Raw genomic sequence first — 13,964 nt, 5'->3', positions numbered from 1 at the left:
GTGTGGCTTTCCCTGAGAAGCCAGGGTAGGCTTCAGCTTTAGCTGCTGTTGCAAAATAATAAATAAATAAATAAATAAAATAAAATGGATGAGGAGCATCCTAATAGCTACATCGGCAGCCTGTTTTCCTTCAAGAGTACTTTATAAGAATCAACCATATGTGTTAGCACGACTATAGAGCCACAGATTATATGATTGGATTGTCCATTTTACTCCTCTTGTTGTGTGCACTCTAGTTTAAGCTGTTGAGATGGGATGGCAATTAACATATACATACTGGAAGATCAAACTAGTAAAATATTATATATCATATAAAATACACCAGATATTTCAATGCTGATGCAACGTTTCAGGGGATCTAAGGAGAACAGGAAACAGCATAATATGAATCCACACTTACTATGATTGGTATAAGAAAGTAGTCTACTGCCAAAATCACCCCATTCTGGTTCGTGTTTGCCTTCTATATTCATGATTTCTCTTAAACTAAAATCAGAATGTGCCTTCATTAGTACAACTGGAAGGATAAGTTGTATGTTACACTTAACTCTTTGGTGAGGCAAATACTGCCCACAGGGGCGTATTGCAGTAGGCTGAGGAACTGGTATGGTTCTGCTATATGTGGGTTGGGGGCAGGATCAAGAAGCCTATGGAACAGCCTGTCCATACCCTATATGCAACATGAAGTGAGGTTCCATCCATAGCAATATAGAGCTGTGTGTTGAGTCGGCGCAGGATGTGACTACACTGATGCACTGGCCAACACTTCTACAGATGGGGGAAGGAAGGCTGCTGGATTGGAAGGCTAACACATCACATGAGATGCAGTAGGGTCATGGAATGACATAAAGGGAAGAACTTTAACACACACACAACCCTTGTGGAACTCTCCTTCACACAATTCATATATTCAGATCATACGTGGGCCAGGATTTCACCCTAGTTATCATCTAGTACTGGGGAACCCTGGGTGGCTGGAGCCAAGGGGTTAGCAGAGTGGAACCATAATAATTAATCAATTCATGGGAGGTTAGACAAATGCAGAGAGCTAATGTCAAATCTGTCATCATACTGCAAGATTCACAGTTTTCCCTCCGAACAACTGGTGTTCAGGTTGCTCAGAATTTCAAGTGTCGTGGCAGCAAAAGATCTTTTTGCATTTATGAATTGATAAACAGTACCTTGTCATAGGACACAGTATCAAACATTTCCTTTATTTGAATAGGAGTTTCTGCTGGGTTGGAGATTGGATGAGATGAATTTAATGAATCCCTTGCAATTGCACCAAAACATACATTCAGAAAGTAATCCTCCTGTGGGATGTACAGACACTTATCACCTTCTAGACGTGATATGGATTCAAAGAGATAGACACTACATGGACAAAAATAAAACACAGTACAAAGACAGAAATGTTCACGCAAAAACCTCTTCCCTGGCATAATGATCAAGTGCAACTCCTGTACAGAAAAGATTCCTGATATATACTGATATATTTGCGTGACATCTGAAAAACCTAAAAATTTGCAAACTTTGTTTGCAAGAGGTTTTTTTGCAATCTCCAAAATTTTAATTTCTAACAAAAATAGACCTGACACAAATTCCCAGATCCAAACTCCCCAATATGTCAGTGAAGATAAGGATCATCATAATCCAAGTTCAGATCCATAACTGGCCCCTATTATAGTGGAACATCAGCTCTGCTGTAGTTAAAGGTAAATCTTCAGAAAGGCCTGAATCCAGTTTTTGAGTGTTCATAATTCACATCAGAATTTTTCAGATTGTGTCTATACTCATTTCTAAGGGGAGCAAAAGGTTGCTATATGCTAAACCATTTTATGAATATAGTTTACAATAGATTCTCTATGCTACATAGATACATATATGCATACATTTGGAATATTCAGCTAAATGCTATTCTAGCTGGAACAGCAAACGAGCAGTGTGGGCCAGCATAATCCACAGTTGAATAAAGACTGGTGACTGGAAATCATGTACACAGAATCCAAAAATAGGCAGGCAAATTCAGTTCAGAATTTCAAGATAAATTCACTTTTGAGTGGAGAACAAATATGAGAAGTTTTTGCCTAAAGTATAATTTTTTTCAAAAAAGTGTTTAAGTGCCAGAAAAAAAGGATCTAAAAAAATGCCTTCTCAACCATAACTACAGTGTTGCAAGTGCCAGAAGGCAAGTTACCAGATAGCCTCTTATCTTTTACTGGAATTCTTTTTATAACAACAAAATTGCTTAGATTTAGGAAAGAGAGATGGAAGAAATAGGGCTTAAAAGGAAAATGAGACTAAAATTTTACTGCAAAAATGTGCTTACAGACCAGGAATCAATTCTGAAGATATACTGCTGTTCTAAGCTGCAGATGCTCTCTTTGCTAACCCCTTTTCAGACAAAACATTTTGTTGTATTTTCCTGGTAGTGACCTGTATATAATTTTTCATTAGCACCCAACAGAGAAGAAGGATTAGCAAGATAGCTGTATTACTTACAATCTGCAGCTCTGAGTACGTAGCACTAACAGAAACCAACTCCATGAATCTGGCAAAACCTTCATTTAGCCAAATGTCATTCCACCATTCCATAGTAACCAGATTACCAAACCACTAAAAGACAAAATCTCAAGTAAACAAAAGGAAAATGAAACTTGGCAATTACTATACTTAGAGAGGGAGCTTTTATCTTAAGTTCAGGCACATCTATGTGCTTTATTAAGATCAAATTTGATTTATATGTCAAAGAAAATTGAACAAAGGAAGGACAAAAAGGACAAAACCAGAATTTCATGAAACGTGATGGAAATCTAAGAAAGCTGGATTTTTATTTCTGAATCTATATGCAATTTTTTAAAAAGCTATTCTGTATTCTGTCACATTTTAAATCAAGGGAAGCAAAAGACTGAAATGAGATGAGGGATGAAATATTTTCTTACTCCTGGGAGTGGACCCTCTAACTATCATTGCAGCATCTTGTTAGAGAGTGTAGGAGAAGCTTACACTCCCATTGCTTGCTTGCTGCATCTGTTCTGTGAATTAACTGAAGGCTTCATTTTCAATGCTATTTGATTCACAATTACATTCATAGTTATTCTCCTTTTTTACTATTTTTTTAAGCCTTCACAATAAGGAAAGTCAACATTCGCTAATACATGCAGCCGCCACAATAGAAGAGGCCTTGAATTTAAATATTTGTAAGTTGACAAGGTAGCAAGAATTGTCTGGATTCTTTTTTCTAAAGTTAATGGACCAAATTCTTCTTGCATTTACAAAGTTCAATCTGGAATGACTCGTCTGAGCTTGACACTAGTGTAAGGGAGAGCACAATTTGTCCTAAATAGTTCCATCTAGCACTCTAAATGCTGCTGCAGAAAGGTGCCTAAATAAATACCATTGATTACTATTATTATTATTATTATTATTCACAATCCTTCTCCCTTGTAAGCCATTTGTTCTCTTGGCTCCATGCATAACATTAACTCTGTTAAAGCTCTTTAGATTGTCTATACTTCAGCCTTGGCTTTAACTGCCATCTCTACATAAGTGCCTTTTTTTTTCAGGCATGCAAAGAAAGAAGTCCAAGTTAAATACAAAAAAAAGTTACCTGATGTGCTAACTCATGGCCTATCACCTTTGTGACCCACAGTTTGTCGAATGCTGAGGAGGTCTTGGGATCATAGAGCAGTGAAGTCTCTCTATATGTGATGAGACCCCAGTTTTCCATGGCTCCTGACTGGAAATCAGGGATAGCAACAAGATCTAAGATTTAACATAAAACCTGTGTTATTACAGAGTATTAACTTTTCAAGCCCTTTGTTGTTAACTAGTTCAATGGTCCATGTGTTCCTTCCCAAACTCAGTGCAATAACTCCCATTGACTCCAGTCAGACCTCCATAGGAGAAAGAGAGAAAAAAAGTGGGAAGCCAGGAGCAAATCAACTTCAGATTCCTCTTCTCTGAGCATAGCTAGCAGTGGAGTAACAAGAGTTCCTTTTCACTGGATAAGGAACTGTACGCTGGGTAAATAAGCGTTACGGGCAAGAAGTGTTTGCTAACAAAGCCTAGACTAGTGTACGACAGAGAGAGAACTTATTTTGCTTAGCTTTTCTTCCTTATTTTAGAAGGATATCAGAGAGACATCATGGTCTAGTAGTAAGACACAGGCCTACCACCTCAGAGACCTGTCTCCAGCTCTGCTTCCTGTGTAACCTTACAGGGAGGAAAGATGGTCTTGTGAATAAAGCCCTTGGAGTGGGATTTAGAAAAACCAAGGGTTCTTTTCCCAGCTCTGCCATAAGTGAACAAATCACTTAATTTCTTTGTGCCTCAATTCCTCACATGTAAAATGGGGATAGTAACTATACTTCCCTATCTCATAGGTATGTTATGAGGATAAATTCATCCATATTCATGAAGTGCTCAGTTATTGTGGTGATAAGCACCATAGAAAAACCTAGAAATAAATCAAATATTCATATACACAACCAGTGTAGGGGCAAGCTGACAACATACAGCATGCAAAGTATCTACATCTGAGTATTGCACTTGGTCCTGAACCGCTGCGCTGGGCAATTGCAGAAACTCAGAGATCTTCCATTTTCCTCCCTCCTAATTTTCTCCCCCTGTTGGAAACTATCACCATTGCACACTCCTACAGAGCTACTTACCAACCACATGAAAAGGCCTGAAATTTACTGCTGATCAGATAACAAGCTACTACAGACTATGCATCCTCCAAGGCTATGTCTACACTATCGTGGTAAGTAAACCTAAGTTACGCTACTCTGGCTACGTTATTCACGTAGCTGGAGACGACGTAGCTTAGGTTGACATACTGCTGTGTCTATGGAAGACGCTCTCCCATTACCTTACTCCTCTCATTCCCAGTGGAGTACCGGAGTCGCTCTTCGATCTAGTGGGTCTTCACTAGACCCACTAAATCGACCCTGGTGCATTGATCACAGCAGTATCAATCCCGCAGTAGAGTAGACATAGCCTTAGATTCTGAGTATGTTAACCTATATGAAATGCAAATGTCTTACCATCAGCCCTATGAATCCTGATGCACATTCAGGTGGTCCTTTCCAGCTAAGAAATCAAGTTGGCAAATGTACTAGGTCCTCCTATAGCTCCCATAGTAAACAATTTTGTAAAATGTAATGTTAGGAGCTTATTTTTCTATTTAGATTGGCTTGTCTTACATTAAATGGCTTGTCTTACATTAAATACAAAAAACACATCTTGTCTGAGAGGCAGTGATTTGCTCAAAAAACAAAAAATAAATTCCTTTTCCAAAAGTTATGAGACTTCCAGGAAGGAAAGGAATACCAAAAAATTAATGGAAGAGTATTATCTGCAGAAGGAAGATTATTTGCCAAGGGTGAATGATCTGCTTCTTGCCAAGCCAGTACCATGCACCATGAGCTTTTAATATTTATTATCTCATTTGCAAGCTAGCTCCATATTTGATCTGGGCATTAAAAAGGTCCATTACAACGAAGCTTTTCAGCTAACACTACTCCAAGTAAAAAGCTAAATAAAGGCTTCCCTTGTTCTGAGCACTTCTGCTGCTGCTGAATCTCTTTGGTCAGCCTCTCTCCCTGCTGCTTCTCTCTTGTTGCTCTGAAGAGTTGTTTTCTGTCTCCATAGCTCCCTCAGATGAGGAGAGGCTGAGACCGCTCATGAGTCTTCTTCTGTAATTTTTCAATATCCGTGTTGATAGAAATTTAGTTCTGTGTGAGTTCATTATTTACTTGATTTCAGTATAGTTTTCCCCGTGGAAAATCCAATCTTGATTCAAAGGCTAGTTTGACTGAGGTCCAATAGTCTTTTTTAAAAAACCTAAACTACTTTTAATTATGAAGGAGCACAACAGATTTGAAGTGCTGAGTCATGTGCTGTGAAAAACCGAACTATCAACACTAGGTTTTGCAGTCACAAAGGACTCCCTGGGAAATTACTCCTGACCAGGGCTGTGGATCAATCAAAGAAGAGAATGATCCCAGAGAATCATTCTCAGGTTTTACAGGGAGCTCAGTATAATTCTAGAAACCTCTATTCCAGTGGTCCCAAAATTGTGGCGCACCCCCCCTAGGGGGGCACAGAGGAACAACCGGGGAGGCTCAGTGGGGCCCGGGCCAGTCCCCATGAGGTGGGGGGGTGGAGGGCTGGTAGGGAGTGCCACCCATCACCGCTCCGACCCCTCCCCCAGACTCTGTCTGCAGCTGTTGCTCCAGCCCCCAGCCCCCTGCTCCTGGCTGCAGCTTGGCCATAGGCTCCTGGCTCCCACTCTTGGCTACTGGCCCCAGCCTGGCCACTACTCTGCTCCCGGCCTGGAGGGGCACAAACACATTACATTACTCATAAGGGCGGGGTCGTGAGAGGAAACGTTTGGGCCCCTCTGCTCTATTCTCAAGAGTAAGCATTCGCAGGATTGGGCACATACTTGTGTACTCAGCAAGGCTCAGTACCTTAATTTAAGGAGTTGCCATAACTGGGGACACAACAGGAGGATTTTTTAAATACAGTACAAATTTCATTAGCCAAACTTCAATTACTGGAAACTCCTAGTTAACTGAAACAGGAGCCAGTGCACTATAGTTTATTAATTACATTGAAAATTCCCTCGATTATCTAAAACTATTCATTTGCTTTCCAGGGCATTCAGATAAACGAGATTACGCTGTAGTGGACTCTCAGGTTCTCCAAGTCCTTTCATTTGCTCCATTATTTCAAGAGGATAACTTCCCACTCCAATAGTCTGCATGAGTCTTGTATTTTGACTGTTCTCACATAGTTAAGCAACATAGTTAATTAAAGACTTTTGGGCTTATCCAAGGTACAGATCAGAGGACAGAATTTTGCCCTTATAAGGAAAAACATTTTGATTTCAGCTAAACTATGCAGAAGCCTATAACCACTCTATTGCAAAACATAATCTTTCATATAACATGTTGACTTTTCTCAGCTAGAATAAAATTTTGAATTGCTCATTTAGTTTTGTGTGAGAAAGGAGAAATTCTGTTACTGAAAGAGTTATACATGAACTGTACTGATATTGATGTTTGACTTACCCAGTTTTGGTAAAGGAAAGCTAATATCAAAGTACTTCTCATAAAATTCCAGTAGTTTCACTGATGCTTCTAAGGCATAATGTGTCTGGCTCCATTTGTCAGGTGATGCGTAGATGGATACCTATGAAAATAGCTTACAGCAGTGATTCCCAAACTTCTTCATTTTATAGATCTATTCTTAAGATAGCAATCATGTTTGGATCAATTCCCCTCCCATCATCTCAATCACATGCTTTCTCTGCAGCAACTCCAGCACTTGGTATCATGCAAAAGTTTTATTAGAAATGCTATTAGGCAGAAAAGGTGGAAATGAACTTGCTTTAATGCAATAGGGGTAGCTGTTTGGTTACATCCACTGATTTGTAACTATGTTGTCTATTTCCTCTTCCTGGATATATGACTTGACATTTCCAGTCTCTCTGCTCATTGCCTGTATACCTCAGTGTTCTAATCAAAAAATGTCAAGCCCTAAAATAACCTTAGTTATTGGCTATGCTGAAACCTGAACTCACCTTGATACCTGATGATGTTGTGGCCTGCACAGACTTAAAATCACAAACTATGTAGGCTACAAGGTAAGTGCTCATTTTTACAGTCACATCAAAATGATCTTCCAACAGGCCTCCTTCGAGTTCAATTGTTTTAATCTGCAATTAAAAAAAAATCTTCTATTAAAAATTCTCACAAACCAATAGATTGATACCATGAGTAACTATTTAACAGATGGCAAGCCAAAATCAACCAAGGGTTCAATAAAATTATACCAGGAAAAATTATTCATTATTTGCATGCTGGCAGCAGCCACAGTGTGCTAGACCCTGCCCATACAAATATGATGATAAAGACCCTGCCTGAAGATCTTAAAGTTGTGGGTTCCAATCCTGAACAAGATAGTCTTTCCTCTTTAAGGGAAGTGGTGACCCAGAGCCAGTCAACTCTGTTCCAAGGCTTGGCCCTTTTAAAAGCAAGTCTGTTGGCACACTTTCTGAGTGATCTGGGGAACTGTAGTCCTGCAAGATCATGTGACAGCCAGGAGACCCACTGCTGGATATTAGGGAAATATATGGCTTGGCTTAGCTTAAAAGGCTGAGGGACCTGCAAGGAGGGGGAGCCCACTGAGAGAAAGCCCGAAGAGGAAAGCGCTGTAAGGGATTGTGAAGCCCAGGAGGGAAGACTATAAGGAGCATGGGCTATAAGGATGGTGATGCCCTGGTAAAGGGCTGGAAGGAACTAGTGGTCCTGGGGAAGCGGGCTGAAAAATGTAACGTTCAGCTGTTATTTTATATTAAGAAACCAGATACCCAAAAAGATGAGTTGATAAAAAGGCTCCAGTTGTGGGCATCTGATTGACTAAGGAAGAAGTAAACTAAGGCAGTGGACAAGAACAATGCCAAACTGGGTACACTGCTGTTACACTTACGTAAGTGCTTAGCTATACACATATGAATAGTCCCACTGACTTCAACAGAACCATGCACATGCATATAATTGACCAAATCCATAAGGCTTTGCAGCACCAGTTGTATTTGGCCTACAACGTATTCTGTTTTACACGGGGCTGGTCTAAAATTTTCTTTCAAAATCTTTTTTCATATGAAAAATTGAATTTTTGACTAAAATATTTTCATGGAAAGGGTCTGCTTTCATCAAAAAGTTTTGATATTTCTCATCGGAAAATTGAAAAACTGAAAACTATCAACAGTTTCAGTCAGGGAGTTTTGGTTTTTGGATAAACATTTGATATTTTCTCCTGAAAATATCAACAAAAACATTTTTTTTCATTTTCATCTAAATTTTCAGCAGGAAATTTCCTGAACAGAACTTCAGTCTGTCAAAAATAAGAATTAGAAACTGAACATTCAGAGCTGTTATCTGACTACATCATCAACACTTTAACAAAATCATACCTTTGGCATGTTGGATAATGCAATGTGTTTTCTTTCTCTCCTTATCGTGATTGCAAAGTTGGCTTTGAAAGATGGTTCATCGAAGCATGGAAAAGCCATTCGTGCTGAGGTAGGCTCAAAATCTGTAGTAGCTATTATCCTGTGAGACATGACATACAGAAAAAAATCCTTCCAAGTTAAACATGAAATCAAGACTGACACTGATTTTGTATCTTAGCATGCAACAGATTTAGACCTTGATCTAGCAAGTTTTATAAAAATAGAGTTTCTAAACAGAGCTTTTATGCTTTTTTATCAGTTAAAATATGGCTCAAATACCAGTAAAAATAATAGATTTTCTTGAATGTTTTGGTATCTCTGCCACTTTATTCCAGTGTCAATACCCAACTGCACATTATCAAGTGAGCACTTGAAATCCATTTGTTACCCAGAGGAAAAAATAATAGATGGGCATGTGATGGGGGTAAATGTATATTGCAGGCACCATGACTATTTTACAGAATTGAGCAGCTGGTAGATGTAACTTTAAATAATTTAGAACTAAACTTCTTAATTGGGTTTGGTCACTCTGACAACCATAAGTGCTGACTCCATGGGTGCTCAGAAAAAATATAGTGGGTGCTCAGCACCCACCAGCCACCCTCCGATCAGCTGTTCAGCGGGACCCCCCCAATCAGCTGTTCGGTGATGGGCAAGAGATGCTGGGGGGAGGGGCAGACCATGGGCAGAAAGAGGTGGAGTGAGGGTGGGGCCTTGGGGCAGAGCCGGGGTGGAGCACCCACCTGGAAAAATGAAAGTCAGCCCCTGTGCTGACAACAGTTACATGATTACATTCAGTTGGGAATGCTCATCATCAGATTTGTGACTTGCTTTTGTAAACTAACACCTTCAACTGAGGAGACCTTTGACACTGAATGGAATGTGCTTTGTGATTCACAGATAAAGATAATAATTCTGGCACCCATACAAACTAAATCAAAGCATGTTTAAAAAGCATGTGAATCGTATATTGCTGAAAATGGATGGACCTGAGCATGTGCTTACCTGTTTTGCTCCCCACAAGTCCTTTTCCTTCCCCACTTTTGCCTTCATCTAGTAAGATTCTGGCTTAGCCAGCCTAGATTGTATATTTTGCAACTCTTCCTGTAAGCAAAAAGGCTGCTAAAAACAATGCCCTGGATGGTGCTGGTACCTTCGGGTGCAGGTCAGCTACCCTCCTCCTGGCACAACAGCAGATGCAAACCCTGCTCTGCTGGCTGCTGCCACATTGGTGCACAGAGTGGGGTGCAGGGTGAGTGCCTCCAGGAGTCGCAGCGCCTCTCACTGCACTGCACACACAGTGCAGTGAGATGGCAGGAACCCGCTGAGGCGAGGCATGCAGCTGCGACTCACCGCGCAGAACACACATCTCGCAACCCCCCATTTGGGAAATGCTGATCTAAATCATCCAATATAAGTGATGCCCTTGACTTGGAATCAAAAACTATAGAAGGTAATACAAGACTTTGCAGCTATCATTTTTATCCATCGCACTTCCATTGAATTTTTGCTCAGGGAGGGCTTTCCCCATCACTCACAGATGACCACCTATAGCTCCCCAGCGTATAGTCCTTTGAGGCACCACATAACAGCTACCGTCCTTCCTCTGATCCAAGAGAACAGAACCAGACTCCCTTCAGAGCACAGCAGTAGCACTCCTAATTGGGCCAGCAGGGTTGCTGCTGAAAAGAGCAAGGCACACCATGCCCCAAGCCCAGTTGAAGAGAAGAACCCTGACCCCACTGAGCTGCAGGCCTTCTGCTTTTTAGTTAGTGTTTTCATTGAAAGTTTCAGTCACAGAAAGCTGGGGCTAATCACTTTGCTTTCATACAGGTCACATCCCAGGAAAACATACAATTACCATTAAGAGTGATATAAGGCAAAAATAAAACCTTGAGGTCAGGGCACAAGTACCTGTAAAACTTTATGCAGTGTAGTTGTAGCCCTGTCAGTCCCAAGATATTAGAGACCTGAAGAAGAGCTCTGTGTGGCTTGAAAGTGTGTCTCTCACCAACAGAAGTTGGTTCAATGAAAGATATTACCTCACCCACCTTGTCTCTCTAGAAAACTTCAAAGAGACTCCTTACCTTGTTTCCCCATCACGAGTTTTGTAAGTACTTTTGTAAAATCCATCAAAGCCATCCGCCAGTCTTGCATGAAACTCTATGACAACCAGGTATCGCTGGCCAGCTGTTAATACTTCAGGAGCCTGCAGGGCAATTTGCTCATATGTGGGATGTTCTAAAACTTGAAGCTGTTTTCCTGGTTTTCTGGACCCCAAGTCATCTTTGGGCAGAAGAACTGCACTGGTGATTTCAAGGCCTTTGCTGTGCAAGATGATAAATCTAGTATTCTCTCTCACAAAGATCTGTATCCTCTCCAGGCCAGTAAAATGTACAGTAGTAAGATTAGGGTGAATACAGAGGTCATATTGGATTGGTACTACCATATCAGGAAGCCTCATCTTATTCCAAGGAAATGGCTTGCCATTGGTAGGGGAAGTTACATTGTCTTTACCTGTTTGATGTTTAAGTCCATAAATTCCCAGAGAATAAATGTGTAATAGCTGCAGCACTACTACCAATGGACATATTCTACAGAGACTAGCCATTGCAAAGGCATGCATCGAAAGATCCTCTCTAGAACAAAAGAAAAAACTGTAGCTTCTTCTGGCTAAAACTTCCAGGTCTTGAAAATATTGTTTGCTTAGAATGCATCATGCACTGGCAGTAATGTAGTTTTCCATTAATGAATTCGCATCTAGAGAAAAATAAAACAGATGTCTTAACTGTAAGAAAAGTTTGAGCCTCACTTGTTAAATCTTTAGTCGTAATAATCAAGCTTCCTGCATAAAACACACAGACAATGGAAGCTCAGTTTACACGTATTTAAATGTTTAAAATGACAAGAGGTGCTTGAAACTCTATGGGTATGTCTACATTGCAATAAAAGACCAGCCACTGATCTGGGTCAGCTGACTTAAGCTCCAGGGGCTCATCTGTGGGGCTATAAAATTGCAGTGTAGACGTTTGGGCTTAGGCTGGAGCATAGCTCTTGGCTTCCCACCCAAACCTGAAAGTCTACCCTGTAATTGTATAGCCCCTCAGCCCAAACCCTGCGGGCCCAAGCCAGCCACAGCCATGACACGGGCCTTTTATCACACTGTAGATGTACCCTAAGTGCCTCAGACAATTGTTTGAAAATACAATAAAACCCCATCCCCGCAGAGACTATTCATGTGCTTGAAATTAAACATGTGTTTAAGTACCTTGCTGAATTGCAGCCTAAATAAACATATCAAAATAAATATACTGTAGGGTTAATGTTTATGTAAAAAAAAAAGATGTAGCAGAAAAAATAATTATTCCCCACTTTCCCTACTCACCCTTGTTACTTGCTTCATTGTCAGCTTTCCTAAAAATCTATATCTCACAGTGGGCCCTGACGGTTAGCAGACCTGGAAGAAAAATTTTGCATTTGTCTGAGATTATGTTATTTGCAGGGGACAAGAGGAAGATTTCAACTCTCACATCTATTTCCTCTTAACCTGAAGGAGACAGGACTTGTGGAATAAGGTACTCACAGCAATGTGTCATTTCTCACAGCAAGTCTTTATTTAGTGTTGTAATTTTAGCAGCTGCATTCTGGGCAGCTTGTCCAGAATGCAGCTGCTAAAATGGTCGTTGGTGCCTATCTATGATACTATCTCACTCTTCTTACCAAATGGCTCCCTTGTCCACTGTATCAAGGTTAAACTATGGGGAATTGCAGAGGTGTGAATGTGGCCAATTTGCTCAGGGGCAAAGGGCTCAAGCCAGGTTCTCTGTTTACTTAATTAATGTGGTTTAGCAGGCAAGTATCTGGACAGTGGAGTGCCCTCATAAAAGTTTAGAAATCTGCAAAAGAGAATGAGAGCACTGTACAAATAAACCTCCTAAAAGAAGATTTAAAAAATTAATGTATAGTTTTTATTATAATGATTCATTTATATTAGTTTAAGTAAAAAACAGGCCAAAAATAAATATTAAAGCATTGAAAGTGGAATATTTCTATGTGGTACATACACCACATTGTTTAAAAGATGGCTGATGACTGTACTGAAAATAATTAGGAGCAGGAAAGCAATGACGGGTAGTTTCTACTAAGAGCTTCTTCCGCAAGCACAGAATGAATCCTCCTCCCCACACACAGCCCCCCACCCCTCTTTCAGTGCAGCTCTCTTACATGATCCATGGCATGTTCCTGTCTCATCACGACATCTTTTCTGCAAAATCAGCTTTAGATTTTTTTTTAAAGCAAACATATGGAGACGGCTGTATATCACTATTTCCCATTTGCTTCTGCAGTCTTGAATTGTGCTGCCTTTATTTTCACTTTTGTTTTCACTCGGAGGCAGCCACCAGGGGGTTTCCAGAGTTTGTTCACCAGATAGAGCTCATGACAATAATTTATCCCACTAGTCAAAGCAAGCTGTGTGCCCCCATCCTACTACCCTGTGAGATTTAATAGCACAGAATCCTTCACAACGACCAATCGTGCCCCAACTCTTTGAGTGGGACAGAAAATTATAATACCACAGTGAGTCTATACTAAAGCCTATACTGATAGCAGCCACAGGTCAGAGGCTTATGATAGAAAAATCAAAAACAGCCTTCAGAAATAATTGATTTACTGTTTCCATTTTCGAGGAACTTTCCAGTCTCCGTGGAAAACTAATCCAGATAATAGGAACCATTTGATCTGGGAAGCTGGTTTTCACATGTCACAAGCAAGTATGTTTTTTTCTTTTTTGTCTATTAAGAAGTGTTATTGTCTGTAAGAACTTTTATTTCAAGAAATCAGTAGCCCATAATGACTGACTTGAAAATAAAGCAACTATTCTGCAACCAAAATTAACTCCCCAGTATTTCAGAGTCTAGCACAGAGGCGAGCAAACTAT

The 13,964-nt window shown here is 40.2% G+C and overlaps 1 protein-coding gene across 5 annotated transcripts in view; it reads right to left on the bottom strand.

The window, feature by feature from the left end:
• Positions 1-13,934, bottom strand: part of LOC102930540 (endoplasmic reticulum aminopeptidase 2) — a 34,508-nt gene extending 20,574 nt beyond the window's left edge. For 2 of the 5 annotated variants that reach the window (XM_037903292.2, XM_043546745.1), the window contains exons 1-9: positions 13,250-13,934; positions 12,411-12,482; positions 11,113-11,785; positions 8,987-9,125; positions 7,592-7,726; positions 7,080-7,200; positions 3,611-3,765; positions 2,503-2,616; positions 1,182-1,313 (exon numbers count right to left, since the gene is read on the bottom strand). In XM_037903292.2, the coding sequence (XP_037759220.1) occupies positions 1,182-1,313; positions 2,503-2,616; positions 3,611-3,765; positions 7,080-7,200; positions 7,592-7,726; positions 8,987-9,125; positions 11,113-11,651 (1,335 nt within the window). In that variant the 5' untranslated portion in view covers positions 11,652-11,785; positions 12,411-12,482; positions 13,250-13,934. The remainder of the gene's footprint in view (positions 1-1,181; positions 1,314-2,502; positions 2,617-3,610; positions 3,766-7,079; positions 7,201-7,591; positions 7,727-8,986; positions 9,126-11,112; positions 11,786-12,410; positions 12,483-13,249) is intronic. The other 3 variants (XM_007054085.4, XM_037903291.2, XM_043546744.1) reach the window with 3 other exon arrangements.
• Between the last annotated feature and the right edge of the window lie 30 nt (positions 13,935-13,964).

This window comes from Chelonia mydas, chromosome 5 (assembly GCF_015237465.2).
Source record: "Chelonia mydas isolate rCheMyd1 chromosome 5, rCheMyd1.pri.v2, whole genome shotgun sequence".
Taxonomy (NCBI): Eukaryota; Metazoa; Chordata; order Testudines; family Cheloniidae; genus Chelonia; species Chelonia mydas.
This window is presented reverse-complemented; position numbering and strand designations above follow the sequence as displayed.